Source organism: Pteropus vampyrus, unplaced genomic scaffold, assembly GCF_000151845.1.
Source record: "Pteropus vampyrus isolate Shadow unplaced genomic scaffold, Pvam_2.0 Scaffold17, whole genome shotgun sequence".
Lineage (NCBI taxonomy): Eukaryota > Metazoa > Chordata > Mammalia > Chiroptera > Pteropodidae > Pteropus > Pteropus vampyrus.
The window spans coordinates 9,962,698-9,979,606 of NW_011888798.1; the positions used below are offsets into that span (position 1 = coordinate 9,962,698).

At 32.2% G+C, this 16,909-nt stretch overlaps 1 protein-coding gene across 9 annotated transcripts in view; it reads right to left on the reverse strand.

Moving 5' to 3' along the window:
- Window positions 1–16,909, reverse strand: part of CCNT2 (cyclin T2) — a 37,921-nt gene that overhangs the window by 7,106 nt on the left and 13,906 nt on the right. For 3 of the 9 annotated variants that reach the window (XM_011354506.2, XM_011354505.2, XM_023527505.1), the window contains 5 exons: window positions 9,474–9,602; window positions 7,624–7,684; window positions 5,803–5,865; window positions 2,642–2,687; window positions 859–1,022 (listed from right to left, as the gene is read on the reverse strand). In XM_011354506.2, the coding sequence (XP_011352808.1) occupies window positions 859–1,022; window positions 2,642–2,687; window positions 5,803–5,865; window positions 7,624–7,684; window positions 9,474–9,602 (463 nt within the window). Of the gene's footprint in view, window positions 1–858; window positions 1,023–2,322; window positions 2,688–2,804; window positions 3,001–3,548; window positions 5,731–5,802; window positions 5,866–7,623; window positions 7,685–9,473; window positions 9,603–12,031; window positions 12,193–16,909 lie in introns of those variants that run through there. The other 6 variants (XR_895591.2, XM_023527507.1, XM_023527506.1 and 3 more) reach the window with 6 other exon arrangements.

Below are 16,909 nucleotides of genomic sequence, written 5' to 3' on the forward strand. Positions count from 1 at the left end.
TCGTTTCAAAAAGCCCACAAAAAAAACCAAAAAAAAAAAAGCTAAAAAAAAAAAAAAAAAAAAAAAAAAAAAAAAAAAAAAAGCCGAAAACCTAACATACCAATTTAGGAGTATCTATTAGGTAAGAGTGTTACCAATTTCCCTTCTGGTTAAAATGTCTTAATCTCTTAAAATCTCCTACCTCTGGCCAGCTAATTTCTCGACTAGAAAATTTCTTATCAGGAAACCCCCCAAATACCAGGTTCATAATACATAGTACTCGTACCCCTAATTAACCTTGTCAATTGATAGTTAATAACTCAAGGCAATAATGACACACCTTCATCAGTAGAACTACAGAGCAAGAAATGTTACTTGGAAGACAACTTTAGTCATTGCTTCACATCTTCTGTAGTAACTTAATACCTGACTGAGACATTTGAAACTCAACAAAATTAATATACTTTCAAGTCTGAAAAGTCCTGAAAGGGCTAAATAATCAGTGGTGGTTTATATATTTTTCATTTTTTTAAGGCTAATGAATCCTTATTTTCATTCTGTTCATTTGATTATGTAATTATACTTTTAAATTCTATTATCAAATTGTTAAAATGGAATTATAGTTATGTTTTTAAACAATCTTTATCTTTTGAAATACAAACTGAAATACTAATAGATGAAATATCATCTGGGATTAGCATCAAAATAACTACAGGGGAAGAGAGTATGTTGGTTTGGCCAGAATTGATAACTGTTTAGTTGGGAATGAGTACATGCGATTCACTAGTTTTCAAACCTATGCAGAAGCATAGAATATGATAGAATTTTTTTGTAATGAAAAAGTTTTAATGTAAAAAAAGATTTATTTTATCTACTTACCATCTAGTAATTCTAAAGTAACTGTAGGATCCACATATTCCCACCAATGTTTTCCATCGGTCGACACAGGAATCTCCCAATTGGACCATTTGCAAGCCAAATGAATGCATACACATGCTATCACTGTTGGTTTGTACTGAAGACAGAAGGTTGTAAGATGCAGGCTGTTTTGAAGCAGGTTTGAAAATGAAGAGCCATAGAAATTCAAATATGTAAAACAAAGAAAAACATTTACCAGTAAGATTAAAGCAAAAATAGAATCATAAAGGTTTTCTTCTGTAAGTCGAGTACAAACCTTATTTCGTTAAATTAAAAGCTAAAACTATAGTTATAAAAGTCTAGTATTAAAACAACCTACATAGATTATGAACATTCCCCACACTCTTACTTCCCAGACTATTATACTAATACTTTATTAATACAATATATTATTTTCTAAATTTTGCATTTATAACTAAATTCAAATAAATTTTTATTTCTTTATAAAAGGAGGAGAGATATACTTGATATATTTCAAATAATCACTATTTACAAGCATAACACTTTAAACTTTTTTGGTGGCATTTTTTGGGTAATATTTGTGGCAAATAAGAAAAAGCAGACTTTGTAAATCTGACAAAGTAATTTCAACACTTCATTATAATCAGGGATTCTACTATTTGATGTAGCTTAGCAAACATAATTCTGAAGTAAGTCAAAGAGAATTTAACAATTATTTATGTAAACCTCTGTCTTCTTTTCAGCAAAGCCACAGAGAAAACTTACCTTTTGCTCAACAGCTTCAAGTCCCAATGCTGCTAAATACTACAAAAATACTACTCTTCTCCTTCTACTATACTGGTCATGAGCCATGTCACAACTAGGCTTTTTTAACCAAAGGTTTAAATTTAAAGTTTTTGTTGTTGTTGTTGCTATTGTTCAGAATTCCTAGGGATAAAGGTTAAATCCCAACGACATATATCTAAGAAAATATATTGATATTTGACAATCCAAAGTATTAAATAAAACTTAACAGTGTCACAATAAATTAAGGACGACACAAAGTTGGTTCGGGCCCCTTTTCCCCAATTACCCATTTAAAAAATAAATTTAAATCATTAATATAATCAATATAGAACAGAATTTTATATTAGATATTACAGGCTTTTAAAAACTATTCCTCCACTTCAGTTTCAGAAGTGACGAAAAATGTTTATTGATCGACACCATTTTTTATTTATATAAACTGAAAAGGAAGTAAGTTTTTTTAAAAGTAAAATCGTACTTATGAAAATCAAAGCACTGATAGAATTTGACTACTTCTAATTTACTACTAGGGGGTATTATCTGGAAAAAAAAAACCCCAAGTTACATAAATTTTCTTTATTAAAAAACTTTAATGATTAAGTTAAGATTGGATCAATGTGAAATTTAAAAAATTGTCATTTAACTATAATTGTAAACTAGAAATAGCTTTATACTTACCAAGTTGCTCGAATTTCTACGTTAAGTTTAGCTCTTTGTAATCTTTAGCTGCTATTCAGGCTACCAATTTTAGACTTATGCACTCACAAATCGAGAATATGTCATCAGAAAGCACCACTACACTTCACATTGTGCATTTAACCCCTCTGTGCCCAAAGGCCCTTGTACAATACACCGCAAAGCAGACAGGAAGGTACCACCACAGTAGATGGTCCAGTCTCCTGTTGCAACAAGGGTAAGAGACACATTGAGGGGGCCCTGCATTAAAGGAAGCTATAGTGTGCTACAACAGTGCAACAAAGAGGGTCAGGATAACAACCTGTTGGTAGCCATGAAATAGGATGTCTGTGCCAAATCCTTGCTTGCTGTAAGAAAAAAAAAACACGAAGACAATACTATCAGCTTTAACATGCTACCATCAAAAAGTTCTCAACACAACAAAAACTTCAAAGATGTATACACAAAAAGTAAATTTTACTTACTACTTACAAATATCACAAGAGCGCCATCATTTTCTATACTACTGAAAATCTTCAACAACATTCACTCAAATGTTTCTTGCTATCCCCCAAAGATCTGAGAAACAAGCCGATTTGCTTTTAGCTAGCCAGTTACAAGGGCTAAACTTGTTACTAAGTTAAGCATCTAGTCAGCTAAAAGTTGCAATAAAGCATTCTCCTGGATTTAAAAAAAAAAAAAGAAGAAGAAGAAGAAAAGATTTTGAAGTCTAATACAAAATACGAAAAGTTGCCTGCCAGACTTAATCCTCAATCATCATATTTAAATTGGCTTAAGTACTTCCATCAAAACAAAACAAAACAAAACAAACCCCCACCCCCCCCAAAGTCAGAGAGCACAAATGCTCCATTTTTCATCATGCTAAGTAAACATCAGAGAATAAATAGCCTAGAAACATCATAAGGACAAATATAGGAACCACCACTGTACAATTTTTTAATTTATAGAATCCAATTAACGACAAGTTTAGAAATGATAAGAGCACTCTAGAGGGAATCAGGATGCTTCAGCACTGGTCCCCAATAGTAAAGCAAAAATTGAAATTAAGACATTGAAATTGAAAACAGTTCCCCCTCCCTTCTTCAGTTTCTTATTCTTCCCAACAAGGATGCCTTTTGCTATGGTTTCCCCCTTTTTTCCAATTACATTAATAATCACTGACATACCTTTCCCCTCTGCTCACCTAGATCAGGTTCCCCTCAACTCACCCCTCTCTAAGAGGCCTCAAATTCCTTGCCGCCTCCTATTTTTATGTGTAGCACCTGTAATCCCTGCTGCCCCATATGAATCATAACATAAAGGTTTACAAAAAGGGATTTGGGCTTAGCAGAGTTGTGCTAAGGAAGAGTGTCAAAGCATCAGATGTCTTGGAGGCAGTGGGACTTAAGTATGGCATTCTTTCCTGGTGGGGAGGGAAGGAGAAATCACAGAAGTGAAAGGTCCCTGTAACACGATATTAGCCAATTCTGCCGCAAAGTAGCATAATATCAATTTTCTCAAAGGGGAGGGGGGACTCAAAGAAGCCAAACCATTTACCCTCCCCCAACAAGACTCAAAATATGTAAAGAAAGTAAAAATAATTTTAAATTGCTATAGCAGTTTTTACTTTCGCATATATCTAAATTCAATAACCTATCAACACTTACTGCAACAGAGGAAGAATGTAGGGAAAATGTTCTTTTGTTAGCTTAAAGTTGTAATAGAGCAAAGGAAAAAGACACCAAAACATGAAAGAACATTTTTAAATAGAGTGAGACACAAACTATAGTTACCTGAAATGTTAGTCAGACAAAATGAGGTTAAACATATATAAGATCTGCACTAAAATTTACCAGTCACATTTTAAACATTAAAAAAAATTGTATTTAAATTTTTTGCTTTAGATGATATATTTAATTTGTATTCTGGTAAATATTTTAAAATTTACTATTCAATTTTGCAAATGAATGGTCTTTATGTCTCTAGCTTTAGATACAGAACATGTACAAAAATATTAAACTTTGCCATTCATCATACAACCATAAATAGGATTTAAAAGATGACCAAAATTTCACATTTAATGCTAAACTGAAAATCCAGTTTAATTTTCTACTAAAATATATATACTTTAACCTATATTAACATCTTCCTTCAATATCTTCACTAGGCTCAATTTAAAACAAATTATATGGCTCTCCATTATCTGACAAAACATTTTAATTTATCACGCTTTCAGGTTTTCAGGAAAAGAGCTACTACGCAGCTTTTTAAAATTCAACATCTATACTAGTTAGCAATACAATTCTATACTATACTGTAACACTGGGGACAAGACTGTGTTATAGTTTACATATGATAATGTGCTATTAAGATCAAAAAAGTATAAATGGCATTTTCTGAAGTCCAATTTTAATAAAAACATGTGGTATCAGAAAAATCTTTTTTTCTTTTTTATTAAATGTAGCTACAACATAATAAAATTCTACCTAGGTATAAAATGAAGTCAATTTAGAATGAATAAAATGTGAGAATATTTAGGTAAACACTAAAAACAAAACAAGGCCTTCAAAAGTCTTACCTATTTCGTTTAGAATAAACCTAAAATGTAGTGGTAAAAGAATGAAACTGCAAAATTTCATTTTCAAAAAGGAAGTAACAGAAAAAGGCACACTAAAGGTTGTAAGTGGGTGCTATTAGTTCATAACTTCGAATGGGAAACAGGAAAATAGTATAACATGCAACTATGTAAAAAGTATTTCTAGGGATATAACAGATACATAGAATTAACAAGAGCAGAAAAATATGCACCACATGCTTTATAAGCAGTAAAGCAAAAAACCCCCACAAAAAACGTCCTATTCCTGTTTATAAAAGGTTTAATAGGCACATTACATACTGTATGTATCGTGCTATATTATTTCCCCATTATACATAAAAAGGAAACCATTGTTAGTAATGATAAAGAACTGTGCAAAATGCATTAAGTCAATTTTGTTTAAATAAACATGGGCAAAAACATTTCCAAAAATGACAAATCTGCTAAGAAAGGCAATTTTTATATGAAAAATTTGAGGATGACCTCTAAATTCTTATATTGTGATATTTTCAAAAAGTCAATGAAAAGTCAAAAATTAATACTATTTTCTGCACCTATGCGTTAATGGCCTACATCTTAACATTTGAAACAGAACTGGCATAGCCCAACGGAAAGGTAGAGAAGGTACTAAATATTTGGAAACCTTCCAATTTTTCAGTGAAATGAGACTCTCATCAAAGTTTAAAGGAAGTTATTTGACTGGTAGAACCACAAATAGAAGTATATAAATAGGTAGATGTAGAACACTTTTAAAAAGTAATGCTTCAAAATGATAATTCCATTTTAATAAAATTCAAGAGAAAGAACAAAACAGCATTCAAATCAATGATAAATAATAAAAAAGCATTCGGACTGTACTTAATTTAAAAGTTTCACAGATCACTTACCTCTTACTAACTGGGTACATTTCACCACATCTGTGTGTGGGTGCTCAACGGTGATCTCAAAACCTGAAATGAAAAGCACTTTTTTTCCCAAGCACTTGCCACTACAATACTTGCCTGAGAAATGCCATTCATCATACGACCATAAATATATATTTTTAAAATTATTATAAAAATCCAAAGACAAAGTTTCTCATCAGATATGCTCATTATACTTCTGACGATGAAAAATAATTTCTTCTAAAAAACAATGTTCCAGTTATGAAAATTGATATCAAAGGGGGTAATATTCATTTGAAATTCTGAATTACAATTAGTTTGAGATTATCCTCAAGTTAAAAATAAAGTTTCTTCAATGTATTCCAACTCTTTCAGAAGATGTGAAAAAGAATATTTTTCATAAATATAACCTTTGGGCCACAGTGTGAGAAGTGACCTTTTAAATGATAAAGTCTTCTTATTTTCTTAGTACGCCTTAGATTAAGGGGTTTCAGCTAGTTAGCTTATAACTTCATTTCATTAATAAAATAAAATTGTTAAGGTAAGTAAATCTTACAGGCCTTGATTCATTAAATCACTGTTTCTAAAACCAAAGATAAAAAGTTTTCAATGTTCAATCAACCCTTTAGCAGGGCAGGGTTTTGCTTTTTTAAAAAAGTGAAGGTCACATCTAGTGTCTTCAGATGTAGTAAATGAATAACATCTTAATAAACAGATAATTTGGATTTATAAAGTTAGTGTATAGTCTAGTTACATTTTTCTACTGTAATTAAACCTGCAAAATCAGACTTGAATGAAAGCCAAAGAGGTTATACCTTGTAAATTCTAATGTTCATCTTATTCTATTCATTCTCTGTGCTTAAGAATCCGTCATAAACAATACAAATACGGTACAATGATTTTCAATAACTATATTATTTTTAAATGATATTTTTATAGTATAACTTTTTAATAATAAATAATTATTATTTATAACACATACATTACGTGGCAATTTTTTAAATACATTATCTTTTATCTTCAAATTCACTATGTTATGGGAGGCATTATTATTCCACCTCCTATATACAGAATGGAGATATGCAAGGTACAGGAACTTTGCCCAAGATTACAAAGCAAGTCAAAGGCCTACAGATTTAAACTTATATCTTCATAAAGCCTACGTTCTTCCAGAAGTAATATATGACTTTACACCAGTCAAAATCTTCTCAGACCTCAATTTCTTCATTAGTAAAGTGAAAGATTGGAATAAATGATCTTTAGAAAACACTTGAGTTGCACAAACTTTGCAGACAAGCTCTAGAACAAGAACTACCATGCATGTTTATATACATTACAACCATATCCACAGCCCTAAAGAAATATTTTATTCTCCAATGCTAATCAAGAAATATTTTATTCTCCAATGCTAATCCGGATTGAAACATAATGTCTCAACTCTCTGATAACATAAAAATCACACTAACGTCTATGTTTACCATTCAATTAAATTATGCCAAATGAAATTAAATTTTTTAAAAATGGTTTCCTTACAACTAGGCAATAACATTCTGGCCCAAAACTTTGTTTTAAAATGAAACTTTCTTTGATGATAAAATTACTCCAGAAATTTTTCCTTTATTTAGGATACAGTGGTCCTCAAATAATGTCGTTCAATATCCTTTATATCATAGGAACATAACTCTTGTTTGTATCAATGGTAAAATTGGGTTTGTTATATGTTGTTTCACTTAGAATCACAGAACCTATTAATGACGTTAAGTGAGGACTTACTGTACTGTAATGAAGAACACACACAAAATAATACACGACAAAAGTACATACCTAAGGTTTGTAGCATTATGGTTTCAAGTAAAACCAGTTCTTGAGTTTGTTGAAGGTAAGCCTGCCAGGTAAAAGTAATAATATTAAAATGTTTAAGATAAACTAACACTACTAGACTGGGACCATTATATCTCATGAGCATTATAAATTGATTACTAAAGAACCAGAGTAGTTTATAAATATGAAGGAGATGAGGGTGACAGAAAAATCTGTATTCTGTGATAAGTCTAAACTGAATTACTTCTAATATAGGAAATGTAAACAGAATAAAAATCAAAAACAACTTAAAGATAATGATAATATGAAAGGGGGTGGGTTAATATAAACAAAAAAGATCTCCAGTCTGTAACATAAAACTTTACCCAGGTATTACTTGTACTTCAAGACATATTAAGGACAGGAAGCACAAACCCAGTAAAAACAGCAAATTCAAACCTGCCTTTAAAGAAAAGGCTTATTAACTTAATCTAGGATACTTCATGTGGTAATTCCTTGACAGTCAGTCAGTAAGTCAATTATTTTTAGAATTAACTTCCTCTCTTCAAAAAAGGCAAAATCAAAACAAGCCCTATAATTTTTTGACCAAAAAAAAAAAAAAAATTTTTTTTTTAGCTATAAAATACCAAAATAATGTATCAAATGCCCACGGGGACATAGAGGACCTTCTCCCTTGAGATCAGTAAATTATTCCCCTACTGCCATTACTCTATGTATGAAAAATTTTCTGCCATCTCATCCTTAGATCATGACAAGTGACTAAGGTGATAAACACCTTTCATTTTATTTATGCTCAAAGTTGAAAAGGTCACTGAATTGACTTTTAAAACATAGGTTTCTATTATTTGAAAAATAGCCTAATAACAAGAAATAATTCTGAATTTGTAAAGTTAGCAGACATAAGAACCGTTTTTGAACAATCACATATTCGCTATTATCAAATGGTTACATTAATATTTTACTCCCTTGAAGCCAACATCTAAGATAAAACTTGTCATTAATAAAATCAGATGTACTTAATTTGGACCTTAAACTCAATCCAAATCAAACTAAATTAATACAATCTGGTAGTCAATCAGTAGTTAAAAGTTCTTGATAAAGTAAACTCACCTATAACAACAGTGATAGAAAAACACCTGTCCAATCCTCCTTATACCTTGGAATTTTTAAAGGCCCAGGATGCTGGCATATTTTAAGATGTCAGTACATTTTTAAATGGTGCTTTCAAATAAAGTCAGTAAAGTACTGATGATGAACAAGTTGTTTGGAAACTAGCATTACTCTTTAGGGAAATTAAAATATTAAAAAAAATGCTATTCATGAAAGCATGGTAAAATGTATCTTAATATATCTTTATGCATCAGAGAGATAAGTAGTAGTAAATATATATATTAATAAGGAACAATTCTGTAAAAAGACTAATTAATGGTCTGGAGGTAAATCTAAAGATTTTCCTATTCTTTCATTTGCTGACAATTTATTTATCTCTGGTCTTTAATACACCCAAACAATGGAGGCGATATGATTTACACTCTACATATATCACAAGCTTACTGTGAAGATAAATAACAAAATGTGAAACACTTAGAAAGTAAGTCAAAGGAACCTTTGAATCAAAGCCTTACATGATTCAGAATGATATATAATTTATGAACATACATAAAATACGTTTCTGCCAGATTGCTTCCTGGTACTACATTCCTAAGTGGTAACAGAAATAAGTAGCATTTGGAAAGCAACACTAATTGAATTACATTTTTATTAGGTCCAAACAATGAAAAGGTTTCAAATTTACAAAGAAAAACCAAAACCAAAAAAAAAACCAAAACCAAAACCAAACCATTTTTACATACATCACATTTAGTATCCAGCAGTGGCTCTAGGGGATGAAGACAAGTATGTGCTACTTTGATAACATGTTCAAGTTTTCGAGCCTGTTCTTCCACTTTTGCAGCCAAAAATAATGCAGTAGGTGATATTATCTGCAGAAAAGATAAAAATTTGGTGATTTAAAAACAAATTTTAGAAAATACTACTTTATAAAGGGGAGGGGTATACAAGGAAGGAAAGAAATATTAATAGTATGAATTGCTAGTTGGGCTACAAGATTTATGTAAGAGTTCTAATAAAGTTATTCATTAAATAAAACTAGTTATCCCAGTCTATAAAATCTGTTTTACTTGTTTTGCAAGTAGAATCCTAAAGAGAAAAAGGAAAAAGACTTATACTTTATCTATATGCCCAGATTTTCCCTCTTTTATGGCAGTCACCACTTCCTAAAGTTCTTTTAAATTAATCAATGATTCACTGTGTAGCTAAGGGTCATACAACCTTGCTGAAGAGACAGGAAAAGGATCTACAAGGCAAAGTGAGAAGATTCTTCATATTAAACTGCTACCTAACACCTCTATGACTTTACTACAGCAATATTAAAAGTAGCTAAAAAAACAAGGAACGCATAATATAAACCAATAGAGTAGAAATAATGCCAAATAAAGATCGAGGAATTAGCAATTTTTTTTTTAGCTTTAGTGAGTTATATTATTCAGAGGGAAGTATTAAGAACACAGCACTAATACAAAGACATTGATGAAGACAGAGAATCATCAATTTTGAGCAAATATTACTAATAAACCAAATATTCCTGACTCAGAAAATAGGCATACTTTAAATTCAATACTGTAAGGTTACATACAAGAAATATTTCATGGTGATGGAAAGAGACTAGACTTTAGGTGGTGAGCTTACAATGGAGTATACTGATTTTGTATTATAAAGAAACTTACATAAAGTTATTAACCAATGTTAACCCAATGATTTTAATTAAAAAAATAATCTCATAGAAAGATAATTTCTAAATGTCAAGATTCAGGTACATTATTTTTCAAGAGATAAACATGAGTCTCACTGTATCTCAGGGGGGTCATCAAACACTACACAGAAACAATGCCAAAGAGGAAAGGGGGTGGGGCACAAAGCATATGATGTGATTTGGGTAGGTAACATAAGGGGAAATTTTCCGATACAGGGAAGGTGGACCCCTTCCTCTGAAAACTTTTATAACAGCTTATAAATATCACTGTTGAGACATGAAATTCAATCAGTAGATTTTGGATCTGAAAGAGATCTTTCTAGTCCAAATGCATTTGCAAATGAGTAAATGGAATAAAAATGACTTCAAGCTCTCCTCCTGGTGAATAAATCTTTAAAACAGATCTAAAATTAAGCGAGTTTGACTCCAAGCAACCAGAAATAATGTTACCTTAAAAGGACTGAATAATTTCAATCTGGACTTACAACTTATTTCTATCTTTTAAAACTAAAATTACAAGGAAAATATTTTGAAAATTGAGAATGCCCAAAAAAGCAACTTATTCTTAGTTTTCATAGATTTAGAATAAACTTTTATTTTTCTTTATAACAAATTTAATTAAACAGCATCGAAATTGGTTAATATTCTTGAAATATCAGTTAAATAGCAGTCATCCAGGCGAGGGTTTTTCTGAGATGTACAAAGTATAAGATAACTAAGACCAGACAATAATTCCTATATGTTATTTTTTCCCACACACTTAAAATTTCCTTCCACTGCTATCTACATTTTCTAATTCCTTTTCTATTTAAAGGTTTAGCTCAAAATATCACCTCCTCATAAGGTAAAATTCTTGAGTCAAAGTATCCTTCTCTATTAAATAGGAAATTGTGCATCCCTCTACCATTTGTACTTATGCTGTATTCTAACTTCTGGTTTACTAATTTTGTCTGTCCTGCCAGTCTAGAAGCAGCTTGCACACAGAAACTAAATTATTCATTCATGTTCCCAATATCTGCTGTTCAATATATTTGAATATGTGGATGATCTCTATATAAACATGAAGCCACTACTATTAAATTCTCAGTATTCCAAATGCCACAATAAAAATCTAAGAGCCAATACCAATGTAGGAAATTCAAGAAACAATAAAATGAAAACACACTCAGTTTCCTACCTCTCATTTACTATCTCATTCATGCCTAAGGGAATGCTACGCTAGCCTTCAAATGCTGCAACTATTTATCAAAGAGTGAAGCAAGAGAGAATCAAGTCAAAAGTCGAATTAGACTGAACTTAATATTTAAACTTCTTCCTAACTGCAAGATGACCTAGAATTTCTCTTGTCTAAAAGGCACTTCTAAGAGTCTCCTATGAGTTTTGGTTGGTAAACCATTTTAGCATTCCCTATCAGAGCTCCACCCTCAATATCAAGAGGTACTTTCAAACCACACAGCTTTTCTCCTTAGAAGACAGTTTCAACGGGAAAAAAAAGTATGTGTACTAGTGAATGATCCTAAAATTCTACAAATAATTTTAAAAATTACGTATTCAGAAAGCTAAGCAATGATCTTCAGGGTAGATTCCTGGTGTATTTACCCACTCTCCTCACAGAAGTCTTCTGTACCCTCTAAATAGGGCTCAATTCTCTTCCTCCAGTGTGACTAATACCCAACACTCTTCCAAAGTTCCTGGTGAAATCCACTAACTCCATTCACATTTCCTCCTCTACAGCCTGCAAACATTTTATGCATTCAGGGCTGTAAAAACAAAACATAACAAAACAAAACACCTTTAAAGATAAATACTCTGTGAATATCCATGTGAGGCTTTAATTTAAGGCTGACTAAGGAAAGTCATCAAACTAGGTACTACTGCTTTTTGTACGGAAAGCTGATTCTATTGTTGGGCTTATTAAAAGGAAAAAAATTCCAAAAGTTTTAAGTAATGGCAATATTAGATTTAGCCTGTGGCTCTTAACAGAGAGCACACTTTTGAGGCAACAAACACATGTAAACTTGGTTCAAGGTCAAAAAATTCACACAGATACTACAGTACTTGGTTCAAGTTGGTTCAAGCAATTACAAACTGAGATTCAGTTCATTGGGGACAGGGATCATACACTATCCATCTTTGCATTCTGGTACCTTGTTTAGTAATAAACTCTCTCCAATTATTATAACTAAAGGAAAGAAAAATTGATTTTTAAATAGTCCAGAGTTTGTCACTCTAGCAAATGTACAACTATTTCAAGGGGATATTACATTCTCAAAACAAGAAAAATTTCTACAGAAATATACCATAGAAATCATGGAGAAGGGGAGGTAGAGGTGATGAAGCCAGCTGTACCACAGTAGTCACTGTCTCAGTGGATGCTGGTTCTGTTATCTGAGTAGCCTAGGCAAATTACTTATTCCCTCTGTGGCTCAGTTTCCACATTTGTAAAATGGGAAAAACAGTATCTGCTTATAAAGTTGTGGTGGGGATTAAATGAAACAATATATGTAAAGCACTTTAGACTAGTGCCCCATAGTAATATGACTCACATATTATTACGATGTTGAAAAATTAAACAATTGTGTATTGTGTTTGTCTTAAATGAATTTTAAGTACTTTTTAGAATTCCCTTCTTTGCTCAACTTTTTCCTTTCATAGTTAAACTCAGTTCTTTAAGGTTCTAAGTCCTAACTAAGCAGATTCAAACACTGAAATTATGGTACTTAATTCAGTGGTTACTCATATTCCTTTCTTCTTTTTTCCCTCCAGTTGTTTGCACTCCCTTCTCATTTTCTACTCTTTTACACGTTTCCATTACCACCTCTTTTTCCGACTCCCTTCCTTCTCCATTTTTTTCTCCTCCTGCCTATTCCTGGCCGCCATCTCCCCCTTTCTGCTCATGATGCCCTCACTGCTGACATTCTTCATTCTGCATTGCTGGCTTCAACCTTGATAGTTGGAAGCAAGGTCAGTTTGAATCTGAATTAACAAAAAGCCTGGGTAATTTCTGTCACCGCAGTATCAGCCATTTGCAAGCAAATCATTCCAGTCTTTATTTTTTCAGAAATTAATTTTGTGCACACTTTGTGTGTACATTTGTATTAAAGAATTATCCATAGCTGATTTATTACCCTTCAATTTTATACCTCCTAATCCAAAAAAGCCCTAAAAAAGGCAAAGAAAAGACTTCCAAGTTTGCTTTCTATTTGCTAATACAGTATCAACGGGCTCCTAAAACAGTTCTTATGTTTTACCTTTAGGTCCTACAGGCTGGTGAAACCATTTCTCCTGTTCCTTAACTGCCTCTGCCTCAAACTCGACATCACCACCACCAACACCAACACCACCAAGTAAGACTAGGATAACTATTTTGTGTGTCCCGAAAAGGACTTCATTAATAAATACCTCGCTAGTTCTATGTATTTGGAAATCACTTGCTTAAGGCTATAGTTAAGGAAAAGTGGTAATGTCATAACTTTAGCAAAGACTCATACAAAGAAGCTCCTAGAACAAGACAAAGAAAGTAGAAACTTAGATATAAGAAAAACAAGGTGGGGGGAGGGTACAGTCCCTAACAGAGAAGAAAATGGGATAGGTCAAAATGTCCGTTTGTTTATAAGAAAGATCACCAAGCTCAAACAAATTAAACCAAAATTCCAGCACAATGTTAAAAAGTGATTTAAACCCTTGATTCTGTTGAAAAGACTGGCATTACAGTACTACAGAAAATGTCATCAACTCAGTCTAATATTTTAGTTATTTTCCTACCGATATAACTACATCAAAGTAAAAAGTTTCTACACAGCAAAAGAAACTGTCAACAAGGTAAAGAGACAACAATCTGAATGAGAAAATATATTTGCAAGCAATGCCTCCAATAAGGGCCTAATATCCAAAATATACAAAGAACTCATACAACTCAACAAAAGAAAAACAAATGATCCAATCAAAAATGGGCAGAGGATCTGAACACACGCTTCTCCCTAGACGACATACAAATGGCCAACAAATATTTGAAAAGATGCTCAACATCACTAGCTATTAGGAAAATGCAAATCAAAACCACAATGAGATACTATCTCACACCTGTTAGAATAGCTAAAATCAACAGGACAAGTAATAACAAATGTTGGAGAGGATGTGGAGTAAAGGGAACCCTCATACACTACTGGTGGGACTGCAAACTGGTACAGCCATTATGGAAAACAGTATGGAGGTTCCTCAAAAAACTAAGAATTGACCTACAATATGACCCAGCAATCTCTCTACTGGGTATTTACACCGAAGACTTGAAAACCCATATCCAAACAAATATTTGCACATCGATGTTCATAGCAGCATTATTTACAGTAAGCCAGGACATGGAAGCAACCAAAGTATCCTACGATAGATGACTGGCTCAAGAAGCTGTGGTACATTATACAATGGAATATTACTCAGCCATAAGAGATGAAATACTGCCATTTGCGACAACATGGATGGACATCGAGATAATCATGCTAAGCAAAATGAGCCAGACAGAAAATTTGAAAATCACATATCATCACTTATATGTGGGATATAAACCTAAAAGCAACAAATGAACAGGACAAACAAACAAGAGACTCATGGACATGGACTATAGACTAGTGGTTACCAGAGGGTAGGGGGGAGGTAGATGGGGAAAAGGGGGTAAAATATGTGGTGACAGGAAGACATCTAACTATGGGAGGTGAACACACAGTGTAAATACATATATACCTTACTGTTAAAAAAAAATTTTTTTTGAATGAGTGTTAATACTGTCAACATAAGATAATTTATATTGAGAATTTAAAAAATCTTCAGGCTGGATGTTATTTGGGACATTTAATTACATTTAAAAGAGAGTTGGCTTAATAAGACTGAAAAATGCCAGCCTTCAGTATTGTTGAAAAGCAGTACCGATTCAGAGAATAAGGCTTGATTTCCATAATTATACTATATTTAAACATATTAAATATGCTTAATATTGCCTGGCATTTTAACATTTATTGAAGAGTACCTCAATATTATGAATTTGCTACAAAAATGAAAAAACTTATACTTTAAAGTACACTTAGCGTTTCATTTCAGTCTCTATTCTTCTTCAGCCCCTGCCATCTCCCAAATAGTCATACAGTACTGTGACATAAGAACATTAACATTGCATAGGTATTCAAATATTTTACATAAATCTGAAAATTTCAGTCAGATAGCTAAACAAATAATTACTAATATTACAGAAGACTTAATATTGTAAAGATGGCAGTATTCCCCAGATTTATCTACAGAATCACAAAATGCCTGTCAAAATCTCAGCTTCTGTTTTCTAGAAAATGACAAGTTGATCCTAAAATTCATATGGAAATGTAAGGGACCCAGAACAGCCAAAACAATCTTAAAAAAGAATAATGTGAAGACTCATACTTCCTGAATTGAAAACTTACCACAAAGCCACAGTAATCAAGATGATGTGGTACTGACATAAAGAAAGACATATAAATCATGGAGTAGTAGAGTTCAAAACAAACACTTATATTTATGGCCAACTCATTTTTCAACAAGTGTGTCAAGATAATTCACTGAGAAACAAGCCGTATAAAACCGTATATCCACATGCACAAAAATGAAGTTGGCCCCCTTCTTTACACCATAAAAACTAACTCAAAATGGATCACAGACCTAAATATCAGAGCTAAAACTATAGAACTTATTAGAAGAAAACAGTAATATATTTTCATAAACTTGGATCAGACAATACCTTAGACATGACATCAAAGCACAAGTGACAAAAGAAAAATATGAATAAATTGGACGCATGCGCTACAAATGATACCATCAAGAAAATAAAACAGAAAACCCACAGAATGGGAGGAGATTTATCTGATAAGGGACTGGTATCCAGAATATGTAAAGAACTTTTATAACTTAATAATAAAAGGACAACACAATTTAAAAAATGAGAAAAGGATCCAAGTAGACATTTCTCCAGAGAAGATTCAAAAATGGCCAATAAACACATGAAAAAATGCTCAATACCATTAGTCATTATGGAAATGCAAATCAAAACCACAATGAGAAACTACGTTACACTCAGCAGGATGGCCATAATAAGATGGCTATAACTGGAAAAAAAAAAAAAAAAGACAATATGAAGTGGGACACTGGAACCCTTATACATTGCTTTGGAAAAGTTAGGAGGTTTCTCAAAATGTTTTTAAATAAAAAGCTATCCAAGGTTATAGAGGTCTAGAGTTACCATTCAAACCAGCAATTCCACTCCCTGGTATATACCCAAGAGAAATGCAAACATATGTCTTGTTTTCCATTTTGTTTGTTTCCATTTTGGGACTGTTGTGAATAATGCAACTGTGAACTTTCATGTACACTTTTCTGTACAGAAAAGTGTACATGAAAGTTCACAGTTGCATTATTCACAACACTTTTCTGTACAGAAAAGTGTACATGAAAGTTCACAGT